Here is a 23,966-nt window from a genome sequence, read left to right as displayed (position 1 = left end):
AGTACTAACTAGAGAAAAGTAAGAGAATAAGGTTCATCAAACTGCTGGAGCATCTGCTTTTTTTTCTCCCACAATAGTTATAGGAATTCATACCCATGTCACCTAGAGGCAATGAGTGTAAGTAGGCTGCACAGAGTTGTACTGGATGCGTGTCACCACTTGTCAAATTTTGTGGCAGCTGTGAATGGAGATAAGAGTGTGTCCAATGATAACACCAGGTGCTATAAATTAATGGTTACAATGCTGCAACCATAACATAATTGGTTGAAAATAAGACAATCTTGTAAATCCTCCATGTCAGGAAATAAGTTATGACTGTTACCTATTTCACTCTACATAACTGTATTCACCAAATATGGAAACCTCTCGGGAAAACTAAGACTTAAAAAGCAACCACTACTCTTGGAAATAAAATCATTTATGTTCAAAGTAAAAAATTTGTTATTAGTATTAAATCCTATGCTTCCTGACAAAGTTACCTAAAGATAACAAAACACAGTTACAGGCAACTAACAGTACAACAAACCTAGTGGGTAACACAAATAAGAGTATGAGCGAGTACATGACTTTAGTAGTCATCAGCAACCCATGAAACAATGTGTTCTCAAATTCTACCATGTTTGAGAACCAATGTAGAGTATTCAAATATTTTAGAACTAAAAGTTCCTTTCATATAGTGAGCTCGCTCATGTTTCTAGTACAAAATATGAGAATGTTAGACTCACTGAGTATATTTGTCAATTGGTTCTCTGGTATGTATCTGTGTGACTCCAGTTGCCTGTTACGACAGAAATTAGGGCAATAGATTTCACTTGTTTAGTTGTTAACAAAAAGTGAATATTACTTTGAAATCATGTAGAACACTAACACTTAATTCTGAATAATGGTTTGTCTGAGATTTTATCTGTACCTGAACATTCATTAATTGGTAGGTTGTCTCTATGTTTCAAGCATCAAATTCACTATTTAGAATTGTGAAAGTTTTAACTTATTAAATCAAGTCACATGAAACATGAGCTCTCCAGGTCCGAAACCTAATCACCTGGACAGTTTCTGACGTAACATGCATAAAAGGACACAGATCATTGGTACAAAGAGGCTGTCATATAGCCAGCTATTCTCTTCCACATTTTTTAGACCTGTGTAAACACATCTTAGATTTTGGATGTCCTACATTCTGCCAATCGTTAGAGAAATAGTGCTGCGCTCACTGTCAGAATCCATTAAACTAAGTTTGAGAAATAATAAAAATGATGTGTTTGTGACCTCTTAATACTACTGCAGCTCAAATTACATCAGACTGTAAATGCTTTTCTTTCATTTCTCTTAGATCATTGTGTACATATCTAAAGTAACTATACTCACCATTACAAACTGACACAAATGAAAAATCTGCGAAAATTCTGAGCACATTGAATCTTTCAAATGTTTTGCTTTACTCTGTGTTATTTGGCCACTTGAAAAATCAAAAACTTCCTCACTGAGAAGCTTAAGAATTGCCATGTTGTTTTGACATAAGCTCTCATTAGTTTTACTTGCTCCAACAATATCAGGAATGAATGATTCCCAGTTTTTGGGCCATTCACGTTTAAGAATCTGAAAGAAATAATAAAAACAGTAGTTATGTTAGGTTAATGCCACATGATTTGCCTTCCTCTTACTATCACATATAAAAAATGTTCACTAACAACAAATGGTTCTTCATGTCTCAGATGTTATGGCAATGATAATCCACTAACGACAAACGTAGATTTAAAATTCCATATATGCTCTAAAAAATTCTCATGTTCCCATAATAGCAACAAAACAATTTCAGTTTAGTGCTCCTCTCTGTATCCCTTTCAATATGAGACCAAGGTTTCCAGTTTGACTTCACAACATTTTGAACATTTGCTATATGTACTTAACTAATGAAATTATTAGGTACTATTTTTACCCTTTTCTGAAGAATGCAGTTCATGTACTTACTTTACAAATTTGCAGGACCCAGAAGACAAATAGTCTACAGGAATCATTAACAGTGATATAAATTGTTAAAGATAGATTATGAAAAGTGAAGAAATAATAACAAAATTTAAAAATTAGAGAGACTTTCTGCTTTTACCTATACATGTTTCCCCAGTGTTGCTGCTGCCGTTAATCTGTATCAAACAACACTATCAGGTATTTCGTGCTGGTAGTGTTATGATAATTTAAAAAATTACAGAAGATAACATGCAAATAATGAAACACACATAGGTAAATGAAAAACTATTAGACAATACATTACATAAGACACAGAGTCTATCCAATTTTTCTTCACAAGAATGGAAAGAAAAACTACAATAAAATATCAATTTACCAAAAAATTCAGTACCCATGATGTTTCTCCGCTGAGAACAGCGATATATGAGCACCTACCACGAAAAACTAAGATGAAACTCATAAGCAAAATCCTAATTCCTACTATGTCGTACAATAATGAAGATCAAAAGTAAAAGCAAGTAGTGTCTTACAACTCAGCATAATACACAAATTGAAGATACAGAATGTTCAATTTTTTATGTGAAACCATCTTACTAAAAAAAATTACGTCCAGAGTTATAGTTCATTTCAATTTCTTCTGGTTTTCCATTCTGGATTTGCCTTTGTCTGAAAATTTATGACCACATCAAAAATTTAGAAGAAATCCAAAAGCAATTACAAACCTCGGCACATGTTACATACATATATGCGACACCAGACTAACAATAACTTCCAATCATAATCTTGCTATATAATATGTTACAAAAGATTCCTCTCCCCCTCTCAGAAATCTATGCAAAGTAATGGACAGCAACTGGCAATGAGAGAAGTTGACAGATAACATATCCAACGCAAAATTCCACAAAAGTTGTAACGACATGAACATTACGTAGATACGCAGTGGCGTAACGAAATATACGTTTGAAGGACGTGATATAGAGTGGAATGTGCAGGTAACTTCAGCTCTACTGTCTGGTCACAACCTAACCACCACCACTGCTACATATTCTACAATAAACCATACACCATAAACCACTTGTTATCTCCCCACAACTCAAACATTATTGCATTTTTTTGGAATAAATGCAAATAATTCCCATGAAGCCCATAACCTTTTTCCCACGAGGCACAACATCTACAATAGTTTGAAACTAGTTCATATACACACATTAAAAAAAGTTCTGCATCACCCCAGTTCCCAGAACTCCTGAAGACAGACGTTGACTATGGATATGGTATCACAGACACAAGCCCTTTGACTGTTCAGAGATGTCACTAAAGCCATCCAAATATGTGAACAACCATGCTTAAGCAGCACCTCTTCGACAGAGGGGGTCCAACAGCCAATCAGTTCCAGTCATTCCACCAGGAAGGAGGTACACAGCTCGTGTTGTCTGTAGTTCAACCATGCCTGGATGGTCAATACCATGGTTCGATCACGTCCACATTGTTTCTTTGTGCCAGGAAGGGCTCTCAACAAGGGAAGTGTCCAGGTGTCTCGGAGTGAACCAAAGCGATGTTGTTCAGACATAGAGGAGATACAAAGAGACAGGAACTATCGATGACATGCCTCGACCAGGCCACCCAAGGGCTACTACTGCAGTGGGTGACCACTACCTACAGATTATAGCTCGGAGAAACCCTGACAGCAACGCCACTATGTTGACTAATCCTTTTCATGCAGCCACAGGACATCCTGTTACAACTCAAACTGTGTGCAATAGGCTGCATGATGCGCAACTTCACTCCCGAGGTCCACCTTTGCAAACACAACACCAGGCAGCGGGATACAGATTGGCCCAACGACATGCTGAATGGACTGATCAGGATTGGCATCACGTTCTCTTCACCAATGAGTGTCACATATACCTTCAACCAGACAATTGCCGAAGACGTATTTGGAGGCAACCCGACCAGGCTGAACGCCTTAGACACACTGTCCAGCAAGTGCACCAAGGTGGAGGTTCCCTGCTGTTTTGGGGTGGCATTATGTGGGGCGACATACGCTGCATGTGCCGTAACAGCTGTGAGATACGTGAATGCCATCTCCGACCGAAAGTGCATCCATATTGGCAGGATGTTGGCGAGGCATTTGTTTTCATGGACGACAATTTGCACCCCCATCATGCACATTTTTTCAATGGCTTCCTTCATGATAACATCGCTTGACTACAGTGGCCAGCATGTTCTCCAGACATGAACCCTATCGAACATGCTTGGGATAGATTGAAAAGGGCTGTTTATGGAAGATTTGACCCACCAATCCCTCTGAGGGATCTACGCCGAATCGCCGTTGAGGAGTGGGACAATCTGGATCAACAGCACCTTGATGAAGTTGTGGATAGTATGCCACGATGAATACAGGCATGCATCAATGCGAGAGGACATGCTACTGGGTATTAAGAGGTACCGACGTGCACAGAAATCTGGACCACCACCTCTGAATGTCTCACTGTATGGTAGTACAGCCTGTAATGTGTGGTTTTCATGGGCAATAAACAGGGCGGAAATGATGTGTATGTTGATCTCTATTCCAGTTTCCTGTACAGGTTCCAGAACTCTCAGAACTGAGGTGATGCAAAACGTTTTTTGATATGCGTATTTTCTGGAATAGGTGCTGCTACAACTTCTGTTTATCGTTGCGGTCATCCATCCATTCGGACTAATACAGAAGTTTAGCCCAACCTAATATACTGTTCAATAACCTAACTTCAAAAATAATTCTATGGCAATATAGTTACTGTTAGAATGGTAGTGTTAGAAGACAAGGCACTAGTCCACGAACTGTTCTAGCTTTCAAAGACTCCTGCCATTTCAATATTAGGGAGTGCTGCATTCAAGGAAGTTAACCTTGTAGTGTCTGTATGCATTCCTTAAAAGCTCTGGAATTGTTATTTCATGTCAGTTACACCCTTACTTTCTCTCTCCTCTCACTCCCCTTCCAAAACTGTGTTTCACTATGTTAAATAGTGGGAAATTTTAATTGTGGTAATACAAAAGCACTATTCAAAATAATTTTGTGTACATAGAAAATCTGAAGGGGCTAATAAAAATGTCACGAATAGAAGGAAAATATGTTAATTTTTGGAATGTAAAAGTGGAGTTACACTGCATTTTTTAAGGAACTGATCATACGTCAAAGACAGACAGATACTTGAAAGAGACTGTAAAAAAATTAAGGAACCACTAGATACCACAACTGATTAGCAAAGGTTTGACAACAAACTTTGAGAAAAAGAAAAACTTCTAAAGCTTAGACTTTAATGTGGCTTAGGAACCTCAAAATCTACAGAGGCTCTCCTGCATGCCTTGCTGGACTAACAACACAGGAGAAATGCATATGGCAGACAAAGGGTTGCCTCAGGAGTAAGAAACGATCCCAAAATTAATTTTTCACTCTACTGCAGAAGCTGCACACTGTTTGCCAAGTTAAACGGCAAAAACAGAATGAAGCACTGAGTTTGTTACCCCATCATCAGAGAATGATTTAACTCTCCCCCATCAAGAGGAAAAGTTTCATTGTACAATTAACTTTAAATTGAGTATCTGCATAATGTGTAGTACAAATCCAAACTCGTTGATGGCACTGGTTATGAACTGTTATAGTATTACACTGTAAGTTTAGCTACAGCATTCAGCGTAAAGCTGGATTGCAACAATCTGCAGATTTTTTTTTAACAAGCTTTGGCACTGGAGTTACAACTTAGTGCTGTCGGAAGCTATTAAAGTAAAGACAATGACTGCTACATACATGTTAAACAGTGTGGAAATTAAGTTTTTTCTAAACATAATGCAGTTAATGAGCTCTCTCCTGAAATAATTCAATGTTCGAAGAATGTTTAGTTACAAGCATCACAAAGCCACATCTTCCGAAGTTTTAAGATAAGAGCTCATTCTACATGTAAGAACAAACAGTTTCAGATAATAAGCCACATCTGAGATGCTAATAATGAGTAGGGTAATGCTACCCTTAACCTGGAGTTTAATAACACAGCAATTTTTGCTGGGCTTTGTTCTAAAAAAATTGGAATACCCTTGTTTTCTTTTGATCTTAGAAATGACTTAACCCCTCTACTCCTTGAGAAGACCTAGCCAGTTAAAGAAGGACCTACAGTTTAAAGTGGGCTCTGAATCACATTGTAACTAGGGATTTTTCACATTTATAAATCACTCTCATAAGCAAAAGAAGCAGAAGGAACAGAAATAGTCCCAAGACCAAGTGATGACGTATTCCTGACTTTTAAATTTTTAGCTTGATACCCACCAAGCCATACTAATGAGTTCATAAAGTATACTTTGTGACAGAATGCAAATGCAAACAAACAAGATGATCAATAAATCAAGCCCTCTTTGATACTGGGGATCATTTACATGAATAAGAACCATGCACATTTTCACTGTATCTTAATTCCTATTACAAGCAGTGCACAGAAACTTAGATGATGATAATTCCAATCAGCTAGCAGACATGAATCAGAAGAACTGGGAACACTTCAAGTAAGATATGTAATGGTTTTCAGCTGTCTGTCTTTCATAACTATGAACCAAAAACAACTGTATTGCATGAAAATGGCCTTCCCATAAGTGTCAGGTTGAAAGTGTCAGCCAGCCCTTTCTGCACGAAGGATTTCTATTGCACCACATAATGTTGACTCAGCAAATACCATTATCAAACAGTTGGTCGCAATAATTACATTACAATTTAATAAGATGCTGACAACATCTGTAACTGAATATTAAAAAGTTTGTTTTGATAGATAGGGTACAGGTAGGCATAATACACTGGGTAACACCATGTATTATGTGATATAACTTGGACCTAAAACTGCAATATTGTTATCAGGAATTTTTGTTTACATAACAAACAAGCCAACTGACATTTCATAGGTACTTTTTAATTACAGAAAACAATTATAAACAAAGTAATAATTCTTCCAGTGGAATGATTCATTTGATAGTACTGACAGCTGAAAGTGAAATGATTGGGTGGATGATTCTAGATTTTGCCAACTATGGTACTTTTACCAGCAGTAGATGGCTATGGCTATGGCCATGAACTTTCATGGGGGATTTTACTACTCTATGGCACTAAAGAGAATAGCAGACCTTCATTATTAGCTATACATTTCAACTATTTGTTTGTGTGTCTCTTCACACATTCACTACATGGTGAAAGATTAGTTGGACTTCTTGTTTTTATGAACTCTACTGCTAGTTTGGTTTGCATGAAAGCATGTTGTGAAAAACATAAGAAATGCGTAGCGCTGCAGAACAACTAAAAATTAGACCAAAATTATCAATGTCTAACAGAGAAATGATGTGCTAGCGGACGGCATTTCCAGATGTAAGAGAGAAATCAACCGAAAATCACTGTCAGCAGAAATCAACTTATTCTTAACTAACTGTTTTTTTGGTCAAAAAGCAAATCAAAATGGAAATAATTACAGACCACTGATGACGCTTTACTTCAATGAAGTGAAACGTGGCTGGTAAAAAGAATCACACATTTTTGTAGTTGCAATGACAGAACAAAAATATCTTCAAGAATTATAAAGCAACTACGGACACTATGGCCACACAAATGAAGAATTTAGTAGGTGGATTTCAAATGAGAAATTCGGACGTTGTTCCTGTTTTTGAATACCACAATGTCACCAGCTTTTAATCAGCTTTAGAACAAGATGGTGGTATTCAGATGAAACAAGAAGGAAAATTAATCCAGAACGGATAATGTCTAACAAACAAAGTAAATGATACTGAATTGTAATTGTCGCGAAAAGGAATTACAGCGGCAAGACCCACAGTTGAGATAGTACCAACAGACACTAGAAGATGGTGGGACGAATGAAGTTTGAGAATTGGACTGAATCACAACTGCGATCTTTTATTCATACATTAGTTGCTATTGATACATATGACTAGAACACTAGAAGATATCACAGTTTGTGTTTCACAGTTGCTCAAGCGCAGCACTATGGAAGGGCTGGAAGAGGAATAATAATACCAGCTAGTGAGGACTAGATGAGTGCTCGGAGGTAAGTAGTAAGTGGTAAGCTATACCACATACGCTGGATTTTTATTTTTAGGAACAGATTGGCCAAATTTAAACTGCAATTTGCCGGATCCATATGTAGTCAGAACTGAACAGACTTAAAAAATTGGACAAATGCAGAACAATAGTATTCACTTCTGCAGGAGATAGTAAAAGTCTTGATAGGGGCCAGTGATGTACTTAAGTGTTTTGTGCTGCAATGTTCTTGACGCTCACTGTGACATGGCAGGAACAATAGGGAGTGGGTCAGCTGCTGGTTCTACGCAGCCAATGATAGTGTGGAGGGCAGGTGATATGGTCGGAAGAAAAAGGTATTTTAACGTTCTCATGTCAGAACAGAAGCAAAATCTAATATGTATTCCAATAAAAACAGCTGTGATCTCAGGTCCCATGGTTAACACAACCTCATAAATTGCAACACATTTACAAAAAAACAGCTAACTATATGTGACAATGTAGGTATAAATTTCACAGTTGTGTTAGTTGGATTATTATTATTATTATTATTATTATTATTATTAAGAAAATGGTACCATAGACCACATCATTGGTAAGTGAAAAATGCAGGAAAGAAAACTGTCTATTTCTTCTCTTAACTTTATTTCTCCTTGTATTATGAAAATGTAGTTAATCAATAAATGGCATAAATTTAGAATAGACATGTTAACTTCTTATGCACATACTTTATGTCAATGAAACAGTTGGTAATTTTGATTCATCAGAATATGTTGCAAATAAAATTTTGAAGCCTCTTTTTTTTTTGGGGGGGGGGGGGGTGTCTTCTTATACGCTATTAAATATGACATATTTATACTTTTTGTACGCCTTTCATTTCAAATATTCTTTGCCTTTGAGACTCAGAACCTTTGATTCTCATACTCATGTCCAAAATTAGTTACAAATATCTCTGGATAAAGATTTTCTCCAGATGTCTCCAAGAATTATCATCTTCAAAAATGTGCACCCATGGTGCTGCTATATGTTTTGTCAGTGTCAGCTACCTATGTTTCAGTGTCTCAATCCTATCGGTGTTTTCTCTTGGGTGTAATGTGAAGTATTTCCTTGAGCCATAAACAGTTCATTTGCATGGCTACATATCCTGTGCACCTCCAATTCAGTCATCATTTTATCTTCCATTTCAATATCTTGCCTAATCAAATTTATCATTCTTCTGCCTCTCTGAGTAATTGTCAAAAGACAATTCCTCTTCCACTGTTTACCGAATAAACATCAATTTTACAATTGCTTTTGCATTTTAGGTCTGTATCTCACTGCTACAAGTAAAAATTAGTAACAAAGTCTAGTTGGTTAACTTCCTCTTCAACCGCACTGTAACCTTAGTTCTGAAAACTTTTATCTCGTTTAGCAAAAACATCTCCCACTGCCTGAAGTATAAATATTTTAAGAATGCTATGATTTTGTTATTAAATTATGTGATTTTCTATTCAACGTAGTGATTTTCATTACTGTAGTAATATTGACTTCAGACTTACACTCTAATTTGCTCAATTATGTTCTTCCATTAGTTGTTAAAGTCAGAACAATATCATATAAAAAGGTGATTCCAGTATGTGTTCTAAAAACACAGTCCTTTACACCTGCAACATCTTTACACCTGCTATGTCTAACTTCTTTGACCACAGCCCACATGTTTTTATGCAAACACAGTGTATTTCATGAGTGCACATCGTAATAGTGAAATATGCAGCTAAACTTTATAAAACTGAAATATGGACGTGAAAATGATAATAAGGGGGTAACTAAGTGGAAAAACTGTCACCACAGCGCAACTATAATAATGATACTTCATCTTTATGTAAGTACAGATATATTTTCGCAAATGCTGCCTTGCCACTTGCCACTTGTATCTGTTTAGTCACCAGTAAACAATTTTTGTATTTATACAGTGCTCTTCAGCATATAAACATGTACAGGAATGTATAAATACCTGAAGATGGTCGCAAGCCCAAAACAGGCCGTGTGACAAATAAATAACCTTTTATTGTGACTGGTAGCGGAAATTTTTCTACACCCTGTAAAGGAAGAGTCACGGAGTTCAACAGCATCCACTGTGAATAAAATTCATCCAACTTTTCTTTATCGACATCTTGAAAACTATTTAAACCCAAATTAATTTTTTGTGCAGTTTTTATTTCTTCATTACCGAAACCCTGAAAATCACTTACTTCTCTCTATCTGGAAGAATTTTCCTCCATGATTGAACTAATGTATGAGGCTTGGCTTCTTCCCAGGCATCAGAATGTGTACAGTATCATGAATTGTCAACTTTTTCCAGACCACTACCATATCATTCTCAGCAACTAGTTTTTTCAGTGGAACATCCCGGTAGCGCCGTTTTACTGACGCAATTACGGCTTGGTCCACTGACTGTATCACAGCCACATTAGGAGGTGGAAACTTAGTTACTATGAGACCATAATCAGATATGAGAATCCTCTCATTAGAATTGAAGGGACGTTATCAAGCAATGGAACAGCTTTCTATGGCGTCCTTTTTCTCCTAAAAATCACTAAACCTGTGGAACAGAATGTGTGTGAAACTAGTTTTTGAAAATTTTACTATCCATCCGTGCTCCTATTCGATTAAAATAATTCACAGGGATATGTTATGCTATGATATCCTTCAATGTTTGGGATTTTGTTTTATTTTCCAATCACTCGTACAAGGTGAGGCACAATATCGAGCAATTTTAAAAAAAGTGCGAATCAAGCTGCGTTGGAGAGAGGTGGAGGGGACAGTGTCAGTTACATTTGGAGTGAAATAGCAGTTAAGTCATAATGGAGCACTGGACCCCACAGCATTGTGCATACGCTGTCAAAGCATTTTATCAAAACTGTAGTTCGTACCAGCTAGCACATCATGCATTTCGCAACCACTTCAGCATTAATCGGAATTGGCCGGTGCCATCTGCCTGTGCGATTAAAATGTGGGTTGAGAAATTTGAGGAGAAGTTACAGCGAGTGATGATCAATGATACCTCAGTAAACAACCCACTTCATCTACTGAGACAAAAATGAGATTTTTCCTGTATTTTTCAATTTTCCTGGTGTTTGAAATTCCCTGATATTCCCCGATTTCCGGCACCTGTGGCAGCCCTGACTATTGTTATTATCTTAATGTCCTTCATCATTATCATATTATTATTGTCAATTATTATATTGCATGTGTACGTCAATTATTGCATGCATGTATTTTTTTTTGTATGTGTTACTCCTGGCCTTATGGAATATAGTCTTGCGGCTAAATAAACAATATATGATTAAATATTCTTTTCTGGTCTGGTACAATTCTTTCTAGTTCAAATCATGCTAAATTGAAGTGTGCGTGTCAAGGGCATTCCTGCACAAACAATTGAAGAGGAGGATGCAATAGAGAGAGAATGACGGTATCTCCAAGTGCAGCTCTGTAGCCCAAGTAATTGCTTGCCTGTGAATGTAAATTCTGCTCTCCTCCATATTGTTGTGCAAGAATAGATTTGTTCTCAATTTGGTACAACTTACCAGACTAGTTTACTCTGCTAACCGAGCAAGTGTGCTCTTCCACCCCCCCCCCCCCACCCCCCACCCCCCCTCCATTCTTTCCAATTATCAGTTTCAGTGAGCATGCTTTCTTTAATATATTTCAATGAATGGTTTAGGAAAAGATAACAATGTTTACTCCTCAAGAAAAACCTGCAGAGAATGTAAATAGAGCCCATCTCACTCATCATGTGCTGCCATTGACAGGGAAGAAACTTACAGTTTTACTTCACATGACGTATCCACCAAGTTACAGCTACCACACAATGTAACCTGTCCTTTAAAATAAATCTCACGTGAAACTACTACTCATTGGCAGCAGTTCAGATGTATAAGGAACTGCTACAGCATTTGCTCTCAACCAAGATATAACACAATGAAAAGTTATTCAACTGCAGAAATGTGGAAGTTACAACACTATAATGCTGAGCGAACAGCAGACATAGTTATTTGTCTTAAGTCTTATTAGTCATAGGGAAGCATGTGATCTACATTAAAACTGAACTGTATTAAATCCACAGTATTATGTAAAAATTATATAAAGATGAGGTGACTTACCGAACGAAAGTGCTGGCAGGTCGATAGACACACAAACAAACACAAACATACACACAAAATTCAAGCTTTCGCAACAAACTGTTGCCTCATCAGGAAAGAGGGAAGGAGAGGGGAAGACGAAAGGAAGTGGGTTTTAAGGGAGAGGGTAAGGAGTCATTCCAATCCCGGGAGCGGAAAGACTTACCTTAGGGGGAAAAAAGGACAGGTATACACTCGCACACACGCACATATCCATCCACACATACAGACACAAAGCAGACATATTTAAAGACCAATATAATTTTTCCCACGTGGAACGTTTCCTTCTATTATATTGGTATTATGTAAAAATATATACAAATCACTCACCTGCACAAGAATCATATTTAACTTATTTAAATATACTTTCTCCCTTTCCAATGTTTCTGGGTCAGATGAGATTTTTATAATTAATCCGACTACATATTTCTTAATGCCTGGAAGAAAACAGAAAATATTAATATTTAAAACATAGTTAACAAGTTTACTCATTAATAACACAAAAAGAGATGCCCGATCCCTGTACTAGGCAGGAACACATGCAAGATTGTGATCAACACATTTTCATGACCAACTACAAATCATGCATTAAATGGTTTAAGGAATAAAGGTAACAACTCAGCAGACAGCAGAGGCACTGAGCCACTGAAAGATACATAAAGAAGACTGATAATTTTCTCAAAACTTCTAATTTCAGTCAAACTGGTCCACAAAATGAATGTGTGTGTGTGTGTGTGTGTGTGTGTGTGTGTGTGTGTGTGTTCTCCAGACTAATCAGTGGAAAGGAGATATATTCGAAATACCACACAACACTGAAGTATGTCAATACAATGGGAAAGCACAATTAAAAGGAGAATATCTGATGAAATATATAATAGTGATGAAATTATAAAGAAACTGCACCAGACACAAATTGCAAGTGATGCAGAGTGAAGTTAGACAGAAAGCTACAAAAGAAGGATTCATCAGGCAGGCAAACAAAAATGGAGAGTATGAGAAATTATTGAAGGTACCAGGCAAAATCTAGCAACATCTTCAACATTTTAGAAAATGTGGAGGCAAGATAATTCATATCAATACAAATGTGCCCTCCACAAGTAGCCAGACTATGTGGGAGTGACTTTTTGGTGTGGAAGGGAAGACAGCTGTCAAAATGAAGGCACTGTTGACAATATATGGCCTTGATACAGGCAGAGGTGTGGATGGAGCCACAACGATGATGGCGGTCATTGTCAAGTAGGTGGTACACTGGGTTGCATCAATGTAGCATCAATGAACCTGAACCAGACAAGGGGTTTGGGATTCTGGAACACTACAAAGTTTTCCTCTAGGTGGCCCATAAACAGATTGGTATAGGAGGGTGCCATGTGCATCCCCATGAGTGTGCCGTGGATTTGTTGATGTACCTTCCCTTCAAATGAGTAGTTATGTGTGACGATATAATTAGGCAGATGTACAGGAATGTGTGGAGGGGTTTCAAGTTGGAAAGACTTTGGAAGAGTTAGCAATTAAATAAACCAGCTGTTTCAATTATTCACCAACTACCAGTAAAGTAAGCCTGTTTAAGAATTTTAATATAATTTGTTGTTCATGAGTGGAGCATACCTGGACTTACACAGAATCCAATTATTGATCACACGTTCTGTAGCTCATGTGAATGGAAGAGTATATAAAGGGGTATCAGGGAAGTAAAAGCATTCATGTAAATTATCACCTACACAATAAATTTCCCCGTGTTCAGACAAATAGTTATTCTTTAAATGCTCTTATGTTTTGTTGAAAGCAGTGGCCATGAATGTCTAAAGGATATACCAAGTAACACGGTTTTTCTGAATAGGTACGAAAGTTCATAACACTTAGAAAATGCTCATCACTGGAATCAACAAAAACATTAAACAATTTAAAAATCACCACAGTGACCAAAAACCAATGGATAAGACTCCACTTGTGGAGCCCGTTTCGCTGGGACAAGCAACACTCTCAATACACAAACAGAATTCATATAACGAATCAGATATCACCAGCAACAACTTTTAGCATTTGTAGCTCCACACATGCCCCTAATATCCTCCAACAGTCATTAGCTAAAAATAACAGACACCTCACACAGACTGTGTCCTAACAGGGGTGAACCTACATCAATTTCCCAGTATTAGCAAAATCTCCAGTTAGACAATATTGTCCACAGGAGAACATCGATCTGGTGCTTTAATTTGTTTAACATAGCACTCTAGATTGCAATGATATTTATTCATTATGGTCAATTTAGACTTTCACTTAAAGCCATCTCCAGAAGCAACCCTGCAAGGGTAGGATTTGCCGAATCACAGAGAATACAAAAACATACAGGGTTACAAGAAAGTACAGAAATTATGCAGCATTTACCCCTATGGCTGGTGTTGGCAGCTCCACAGCTTTTCTCGTGGTAGCACAATTGTAATTATGGAGTCACAGGTTAAGTAACATGCAATTCCCAAACCAAATATGGATTATGTCAGCACCAACCAGTGGTAAACACTTCACAAAACATGAAATATCGATGTTACCTGGAATTTACAAACTAAGTTCTCGCAGACCATTTACAAATGTATAAGTTAAACTACTGCAAATCATCACACAAGCAGTCTTTTACGTTAAAAATGGGTGACATTACAGAATGTGCAAGGAACAAAGTCACCTAGTGACATTTGTATGAATGACAAAAACAACATTCTTACCAAAATTTTGCCAATAAACAAATGAACTAGAGAAAAGTAATTATACGCATGTGCAGATATCACACGAAAATATAATTAGGAAGTAAAAAAGACACACCAATTTGCAGACAGGCACAATCATAAAACACTCACATTTGGCTTTCAGCCACAGCCTTCGTCTCTCTCTCTCTCTCACACACACACACACACACACACACACACACACACACACACACACACACACACACACACATATTAAAGCACACCTGGTGTACACAATGGTGCCAACGCCAGCATCTTGGGCCAGAAGGCAACATCACGTGGGATGCAAGCAGCAATCTGAAGGGAGGTGGGGAAGGGGAGGGAGACGAACGCTGTCTGGTGGAATGTGCGGGAACTAGACTGCCAACAGGCGCAGTGTAAGGAGGTTATAGTTGTGGGGCACAGAGGAGGAGGGGGGGGAGGAGTGGAGAAAGACGGATGGATGCAGTGACCGAGGGTTGCAAATGAACAGAGAGGGAGATGATATGATAGGACAGAGGGGGGTTGAAACTGTTGGGTGGAGGGTGTGGTGACAGTATGTTACTGTAGGTTGAGATTGGGATATTACAGCAGCGGAGAAGGGTTGCAAAGATAGCTCCCATCTGTGCAGTTCAGAAAAGCTGGTGGGGGAGGGAAAGATCCAGATGGCTTGGGGTAATGAAGCTGTCATTGAAATCAAGTGTATTATGTTCAGCTGCATCTTGTGCCACAGGGCAGTCTACTTTGCTCTTGGCCAGCTTGGTGGTGCTTTTCCTCCTGGTGGACAGCTGGTTGGTAGTCATACCAATAGAAAAAGCTGTGCAATTATTGCAGCAGAGCTGGTAAATGACATGGCTGCTTACACAGGTGGCCTGGCACCTGACAGGGTAGGATGAACCTGCGAAGGGACTGGAATAGGACGTGCTGGGTGGGTGGACTGGACAAGTTTGCACCTGGGCCTTCGACAGGGATATGACCACTCCTTTGTGGCTGGTTCTTAAGTGTGGTGGGAGGATTGGGGATGTGAGGAGAAAAGGCAAATACATCTGTTTGTAGACTATGTCTGGGGCATAGCGCCTGTCTGTGAAAGCCTTCGTGAGACCGTTACAGCATACTCAGCAAAGGAGTTTTGTCACTGCAGATACGCCATCCTCCTGTTAGCCAGGCTATGTGGAAGGGATTTTTTTGGTGTGAAAGGGGTGACAGATGTCAAAATTCAGATACTGTTGGTGGTTGGCGTGTTTAATGTGGACAGAGGTGTGGATGGAGCCATCAGAGACGAGGAGGTCACCATCTAGGAAGGTGGCATGCTGGGTTGAGGAGGACCACATGAAGCTGATGGGAGAGAAGGTGTTGACGTTACGAAGGAACAAGGATAGGGTGTCTTGGCCCTGAGCCCAGATCATGAAGATATCATCAATGAACCTGAACCAGACTGGGCCCATAGAAAGGTTGGCGTAGGAGGGTGCCTTGTGGGTGCCCGTAGCTGTGCCACAGATTTCATTATATACCTCCCCTTCAAATGAGAAACAATAGGGGACTAGTATACAGTCAGTAAGGTGTATGAGAAATGAGGTAGTCGGTTTGGAGTCTGAAGGACGTGAGGGAATGCAAGTGTTCAATAGTGGTAAGACAGTGGGCATGAGGGATGTTGGTGTACAGAGAGGTGGCGTCAAAAGTGACGATTAGGGATCCAGGAAATAAAGTGGTGGGGAAGGTGGAGAGTTGGTGAAGTAATGGTAAATTTCTTTGACATGGGAGGCTAGATTATGGGCAATTGGCTGTTGTGTTGGTCAATGAGGGTAGAAATTCTTTCAGTGGGGGCTCAATAACCAGCCACAATTTGACGTCCCAGATCGTTGGGTTTGCGGATTTTGGGTATCATGTAGAAGGTGGGCGTGTGGGGGTGTTATAGAGGTGGGGAGGGAAATGGATTTGGGGGAGATGTTCTGGTAAGAGCCTAAGGCTTTAAGCAGGGGTTAGAATTTATGTTGGCCTTCAGAGATGGCATCACTCTGGCAGACAGAGTTTATAGGTGGAGGAGTCAGATAATTGGCGGAGGCCTTCTGGCAGGCATTCACAGCGATTCATAACACCAGTGGTGGAATCTTTGTCTGCAGGTTGGATGATTAGATCAGGATTTGTTTTGAAGTAGTTCTTTTTTCTACTGAAAGGTTGGTGTTCTGACAAGGGAACCTCCCCATCGCACCCCCCTCAGATTTAGTTGTAAGTTGGCTCAGTGGTTAGGCCTTGAAAAACTGAACACAGACCAATCGAGAAAACAGGAAGAAGTTGTGTGCAACTATGAAAAAAATAAGCAAAATATACAAACTGAGTAGTCCAGCGCAAGATAGCCAACATCAATGATAACGTGAGCTCAGGTGAGCCGTAGTTAGCGTGAGCGGTTGCGGAACTAGAGGTCCTTGGTTCAAGTCTTCCATCGCAGGAAAAGTTTAATTTATTTTATTTATGATTATTACATCCATAAGAAAACCTAAATCGGGCAAGGTAGAAGGATCTTTTTACCCATTCGCAGAGTGTACAACTTAGGTGGGGCGACAACATATTCTTGTCATGTGACACACATGCAGTCACCAGTGTCGCATAGAATACATCAGACGTGTTTTACTGCGGAAGAATCGGTTGACCTATGACCTTGCAATCAAATGTTTTCGGTTCGCATTGGAGAGGCACGCCCTTTTGTCTACTAATCGCGCGGTTTTGCGGTGCTGTCGCAAAACACGTACACTAAACTTATTACAGTGAACAGAGACGTCAATGAACGAACGGACAGATCATAACTTTGCAGGAATAAAGAAAAAATTTTTTCGCTCGAGGGAAGATTTGAACCAGGGACCTCACGTTCCGCAACTGCTCACACTAACCACAGGACCACGGTGAACCTGGGTTCGCATAATCCTTGATGTTGCTTATGTTGCACATGGACTACTCAGTTTGTAAATTTTGCTTATTTTTTCATAGTTCCACACAACTTCTTCCTGTTTTCTCGATTGATCTGTGTTCAGTTTTTCAAGGCCTATCCACTATGCCAACTTATAACTAAATCTGAGGGGGGTGCGATGGGGAGGTTCCCTTGTGAGAAAGAGACCTGGAGAAGGATGGTGAGGCTATGTTAGAGGTAAGGAATTCCTGGAAAGTGACCAGTTGGTGGTTAGGTTGGGGGGAAGGGGGAGATCATGGATGGATGGTGGTATGAACTGAAGAGACAGGGTTTAATGTTGGAATTAGGATGGTTTCAGCTGGAGGGATTGCCAACAAAGAAGTACTTCCATTGCAAGGATAATGAGAAAGAGAGTAGGTCTTCGACATGTCTATTTATCCCAGCTTCAACCAACAGTAACATATTGTCCACACACCATCCACCCAACAGCTTCCACCTCCACTGTCCTATCATCTCATCATCCATCCTGTTTATTTGCAGCACTTTGCCAATGCATCTGCCTGTCTTTCCCCACTCATCTCCTTTTTGTGCTCATTTTTTCTTCTACCTCCCTGCTTTACAACCTCCTGGCACCGCACCTGTTGGCAGTCTAGTCATGCAGTCCCTGCATACCCCACCAGACAGCATTCGTCTCCCTCCCCACGCTTACACTATATCCCTTCCCATTCCCCCGCCCCCCCTCCAGATTTTTGCTTGCATCCCATATGATTCTGCATTCCGGCCCAAGACGCTGGAGATTGTGGTCTCTCGTGTGTGTGTGTGTGGGGGGGGGGGGGGGAGGGGGGGGGGGTGTCCGTTAATTGTGTCCGTCTGCAACTTGACGTGCCTTCTTTATGGCAAGCAGCAATCTGTCTTTTCCTACATTTTTGATATTCTTACTGGGAGTTTCCATTGTTTAGTTAGGAAGTAAGTTGCATTAAAATGTATACACATCATCGTCGATTTGCTAGACAGTGCCCTCTAGTGTTGCCTGCGTTGCTTTGACAACAGCGTTGTTTTCAGAAATCACAGTACAGAACACTGTGCAGTAAACAGTATGTATTTTAATGGGTGTATCATTTAATGTAATTTACCTCCTAATTATAGCGTGTAGGCTAATTATATCTTCATGTGATAGCTACACGTGCACATAATTACTTTTCTCTAGTGTCCTTATTTACCACAAAATATTGAGAAGAATGATGTTTTTGTCATTCATACCAGTGTCACTAGGTGAAACCACTTCCTTGCTCATTCTGTAAGTTCACCTATGTTTAACGACCACTTGCCTAATGATTTGTAATAGTTTAACTTCTTATATATTCGCACCTGGGCTTTGAGAATTTAGTTTGTCAATTTCATACAACGTCAACATTTCACTTTTTGTAAAGCTTTTGTCATTAGGTTTGCTGACATAATCCATATTCAGGATGGAAATTGCAAACTATTTAACCTGTGGCGCTATGGCTGTTACAATCTTGCTACCACAAGAATAGGTGAGGAACCGCCAGCACCAGCCACAGGAGTAAACGCTACGGCATTTCTGTATTTCCTTATAACGCCATACATTTAGTACTCTATGCAGCTCTGCTATTCCTATCCTTGCAGGGCTCACATGCGAATACAACTAACTTAAAAGCCAAAATCGGTCATAATAAATCAATACCACTGCAATCCAGACCATTATTTTAACCTTAAGACCGTGTGTGCTAATAAATGGGTACTACCACAATGTAAATTAATGAAAATCATTTTTCTTCATGCAATTATAACTTGACAGGGCATTTAAACACTGCTACAGAAGGTATACTGCAGGCTGTGCCTTAAAGAAAGAGGTATAATCAGAAAGCAATTAAGTAAAATGAAATCTATTATTGAAACACTCAAGCAATTAGATTTGAAAGAATGGGAAGTTTAACAGCTAAACACCTTTGAGAGAGTCTCTAGACAACACAAGTAGTTTCAGATCCAAATTAAAGAACACACGTTGCACCAAAAATGCAAGGCCGAATCAAAGCTAAAAGACATTCTACAAGCAATCGTCATGTAAGAGAATGGCTGACCATGTGAGAAAACAGAACCTGTAAAAGGAGCCACAAAAAATTGGGTGAGCTTTATTACAGGTGGATAAAAACCACATTGATGACTATACAAGAGTCATTCTATAAGTCATGACAACAATAGTATATCTTACAATTATGAGACAATGTGGGAATTCCACAATATGCACTGAACGATACAGCAGTGTGTATCTGTGTACCAATATAAAAGAGAGTTCCAGTACGGATGGTCACAGCAAGGTGTGAAATGGAAAACATGCATTGGAACTCTTGGAACTCTGTGTAAATTTATTGCACACAAGTACCAATGGAATAATAGTGAATCAAAATCAAGTAATGTCCTTCAATAGTCCCCCAGTGCATTTACACTCCACTGCCAATGATACGGAAGGCATTGAATGTCACTGGCATTCCTATCAATGTGTGCCATATGTCAATGAAATGTCATCCCCCATTGCTGTACATAATTCTTTATGATGTCTGCTGTGTGGGCTGTACCATTTTCATGGAGTATGACTGCATTATCCAGCAGTGCCAGATGTTTTCATTAAAGTTCGTGTCGCAAATGATACAGCAGAAAGTTGTGGTAGTATTTGACATTTCTAACAGGGTGACACTATAGAATACATTGTTGTTATAAGACAGAATGAGTGTGACCTCCGTGGGTGATGTATTCTGTCACTCCACGTGTCATGAATGTGGATAACGCCATTCTACTGACTGGGTCTTCAATGATTCATGCACTTGTGTCAAGGTTCCATCAGTCACAATAATGTGATTCAGCATGTCATTTCCTTCCCACTCTAATCACTCCAGGTCGATATGCCCGCTTCTGCACCTCTGTTAACCCATGTGGTACCCATTTCAAACACTTCCAGGCAGCGTCTACTTTTGCTCCTCTTAACTGATGTGTTACCCATTATCTACACTTCTGCACACCTTCAAGTACTGTCATAAAATGCGGAACACTGTTGCCCTTAACTTGTAGCACAGCCAAGCTTATACTCAGTGTTTCTGGTGCTGGCACCAAGGCTGGCATCCCCACATGCAGTCACAATCTGTCAGTTGATTTCTGTACTGTTTGCCATGGGGTTTCGTACATATTTACCGTGATTATGGTGATGCCACATGTTTGCATGATATACTATAGTTGCCATAACTTACGGAATGACCATCGTATATGCAACTGTAAAGATATTGAAACTTGTACAAAATAACTTCCTGCATGCAATTCATAAACACGGAGAAAAAACAATTATGAACAAGCAATGTGATATACCTTCACACTGGTTCCTTGGTAAAACCTTCCATCTTGTTTTAATTACTTGTTCCAGGATCTGCAGAGCATAATACTTCGTCTGCTGATTCTGTGAAAATTCCAGAATAGTATCCACTCTGGTCCATGCATCCGGGTGTTCTTTGAGAGTTGTAAGGACCTCCTGAGCCACCCTTTGCTGTAATATACAATATATTATTTCATATTTCAATGGGAAATGATATTTTAAATGATATTCACACCTGCAATTTTAAAATGCTATGGAAATAAGGGTTTCAAAATAGGAGATTGTATAAGAAGGGATATGACATGTAATATAATAAGCAGTAATACACAGGAGTGATGCACATCAGCTGACAGCATCAAAAGTGACACTAGCAATTATTGCTTTTCTAATAAACCTGACAAAGCAGAAATATCACTGGAAACTCCATTTGACAGCCATGTTAAAGTTTGTGCAATAACTTTCATACTGGCAAGAGAAATTTCTAGGATTTTCTTCAACCAGTTTCTACTGAACCATCTTTTTTTCTTTAAACAGAATCCTAAGGGTGAATTCAATCAGTTCTGCTTAGGGAAAATTAGATACTGTAAACTAATACCTGTTTCTATTTAGGACAACATATAGTTACAGCCAGTCTGTCCATTTCTTCTGTTTCTCGTACTTCAAATGACTAACCACAATACGGTCACCGTAGGAGTGGGAACTAGATCAAAACTAAACTGACATAATATGCAAACATTAATTCACATCTTATTTAATCAGTTCAGTGAGTGCAAAAATTTTGTACCAATAAATAGCTTTATCACATCAATTATTCAGTTGTCTCAGCAAATACTGCTGACCATCTCATTTCTAACTGATGGGAGTTACAATTAAATCAAGTTTCTCATAGATTATTCTGGTATATTATTATTTTAATCCATTAAATAGCTACAATTACAGACTGCATTCAATGGGCTTATATGTTGGAAAATTGAGTTTGAAATCTCTTCCTCCCTTACCCTACCTAATCCCCCCCTCCCAACAAAATTGCAGAATATCAAATTTATGGTACAACATAATCAAAAGATTCAGCAAAGACTTTAACATATGCATTTATGAGTGCAACAAAACACATACATTATGTAAAATCGAGTTGCTCCTCATTTCAGTGTTAATGTTTGTAGGTTTCTAAACCACAAGATTCCTTGACAGGTGGGCAGGTAGAGCTGAACGAATTCCTTGGCCTCCTTGCCATCCAGAGCTAAGCCTAGTACACTTTAATTTGTGGGGACATCTGAAAGCTTTTGTATACGAAGCCCTGGTACAAGATGTACAGCCTGTGCGCCCACATTGTGGAAGGCTGTGAAAGCAATACACAAGAGCCTCAGGGATTCACTGTGATGGAGGGCTGATGCTATTCTTGCTAACAGGGGATTTTTGAACATTTCATTTAGAAAAGTGTTTCACACCGCTTATACATTCTTTTGCTGTATTTTTCAGTCATTAATGTATTGAAGAGTTATGGAAATTGAGCTCTAAACAAGGAAATAAAGCGTTTTTGGACCCATGTTCATATAATATGTTTTCTTCCTCTCTGTGCGAATGTTTCCTGAAAGTTTGGCCATACCTTTTTGTTACAGCCCTCGTAAAGTACAAGGGACAGTGTTTATGAAAACATATCGGACATTATATAAATTTGCCATAACCAATACGAAATAAGACAAATGTTACAGACCAATACATCCATTTAACTTACAGAGGACTGAAATTATATATCTAATAATGTTAAAATCATTGTGTAGTGATATATTTATAAATAAATGCAGTGCATTATGATAAGACAGAACAAATTTATATGAAAAAGTTTAGTTCTATTTCAGCACAGGTTAACCTTTCCCAAGGATCTGTGATAGGCTCTTGTACAATACACACCACTTGTGAAATATCAGCTTCATTAGTACCATTCTTTTCTGTCCAAACAAATTCCTCCTCTTAAGGAATTACCCCGTTTCTTTTCTTTTCATGTGCTTAGCTAACAACTTGTCCAAAGAATTTATGCAAATGTCCTCCTTTACATTCTAGTTTAAAAATAATCCACTGACCAAGTAAGGGAAAATTTTCACCATTTCAAATGGTTATGTAAAAATTTTTTCTTGAACACTCTGGTTCGCAATAGGTTTCTGTTATTACATCAACTTAACCAGTTATGGACTTCACACATTTTACGAAAGATGACCAAATCAGTAATGAGAGCCAGTCTAGCTTTCTCACCGTGCTACACAAGATGATTCAGCTCTCCAACACCATCAAGAAATCCTTTTCTTTGGGGCACCTAAAGGAACTACAAATTCAACATAAGACCACCATATTTGCTGAAAGTTATACTGGCTAATGTGTACTGCTGTTTGACATGTTGACTAGCTTCCTCAAGAGTATATTTTCCTGATTTTAAGACCAGGACATTTATTTTCAAGGTTCTAAAGTATTTTCTGATTAAAAGCTTGAACAGCTAGCTTATCATGCTGCAGACAGGTATAATTGCATAAGAATGCAGATGTATAGTGGTATGAAACTTCCTGGCAGATTAAAACTGAGTGCCAGACCGGGACTCGAACTCGGGACCTTTGCCTTTCGCGGGCAAATGCTCTACTAACTGAGCTAGTCAAGCACGAGTCACGACCCGTCCCCACAGCTTCAATTCTGCCAGAACCTTCCAAGCTGTGAGGACGAGTTGTGAGTCATGCTTGGGTAGCTCAGTTGGTACAGCACTTGCTCATGAAAGGCAAAGGTCCCGAGTTCGAGTATCGGTCTGGCA

General features: G+C 38.9%; 1 protein-coding gene across 2 annotated transcripts in view; it reads right to left on the bottom strand.

The window, feature by feature from the left end:
• LOC126416063 (exportin-1) overlaps positions 1–23,966 on the bottom strand; it is a 139,606-nt gene that overhangs the window by 98,735 nt on the left and 16,905 nt on the right. For both annotated transcript variants that reach the window (XM_050083539.1, XM_050083540.1), the window contains exons 3-5: positions 21,169–21,343; positions 12,502–12,608; positions 1,366–1,596 (exon numbers count right to left, since the gene is read on the bottom strand). In XM_050083539.1, coding sequence (XP_049939496.1) covers positions 1,366–1,596; positions 12,502–12,608; positions 21,169–21,343 — 513 coding nt within the window. The remainder of the gene's footprint in view (positions 1–1,365; positions 1,597–12,501; positions 12,609–21,168; positions 21,344–23,966) is intronic.

This window comes from Schistocerca serialis, chromosome 8, assembly GCF_023864345.2.
Source record: "Schistocerca serialis cubense isolate TAMUIC-IGC-003099 chromosome 8, iqSchSeri2.2, whole genome shotgun sequence".
NCBI lineage: Eukaryota > Metazoa > Arthropoda > Insecta > Orthoptera > Acrididae > Schistocerca > Schistocerca serialis.
This window is presented reverse-complemented; position numbering and strand designations above follow the sequence as displayed.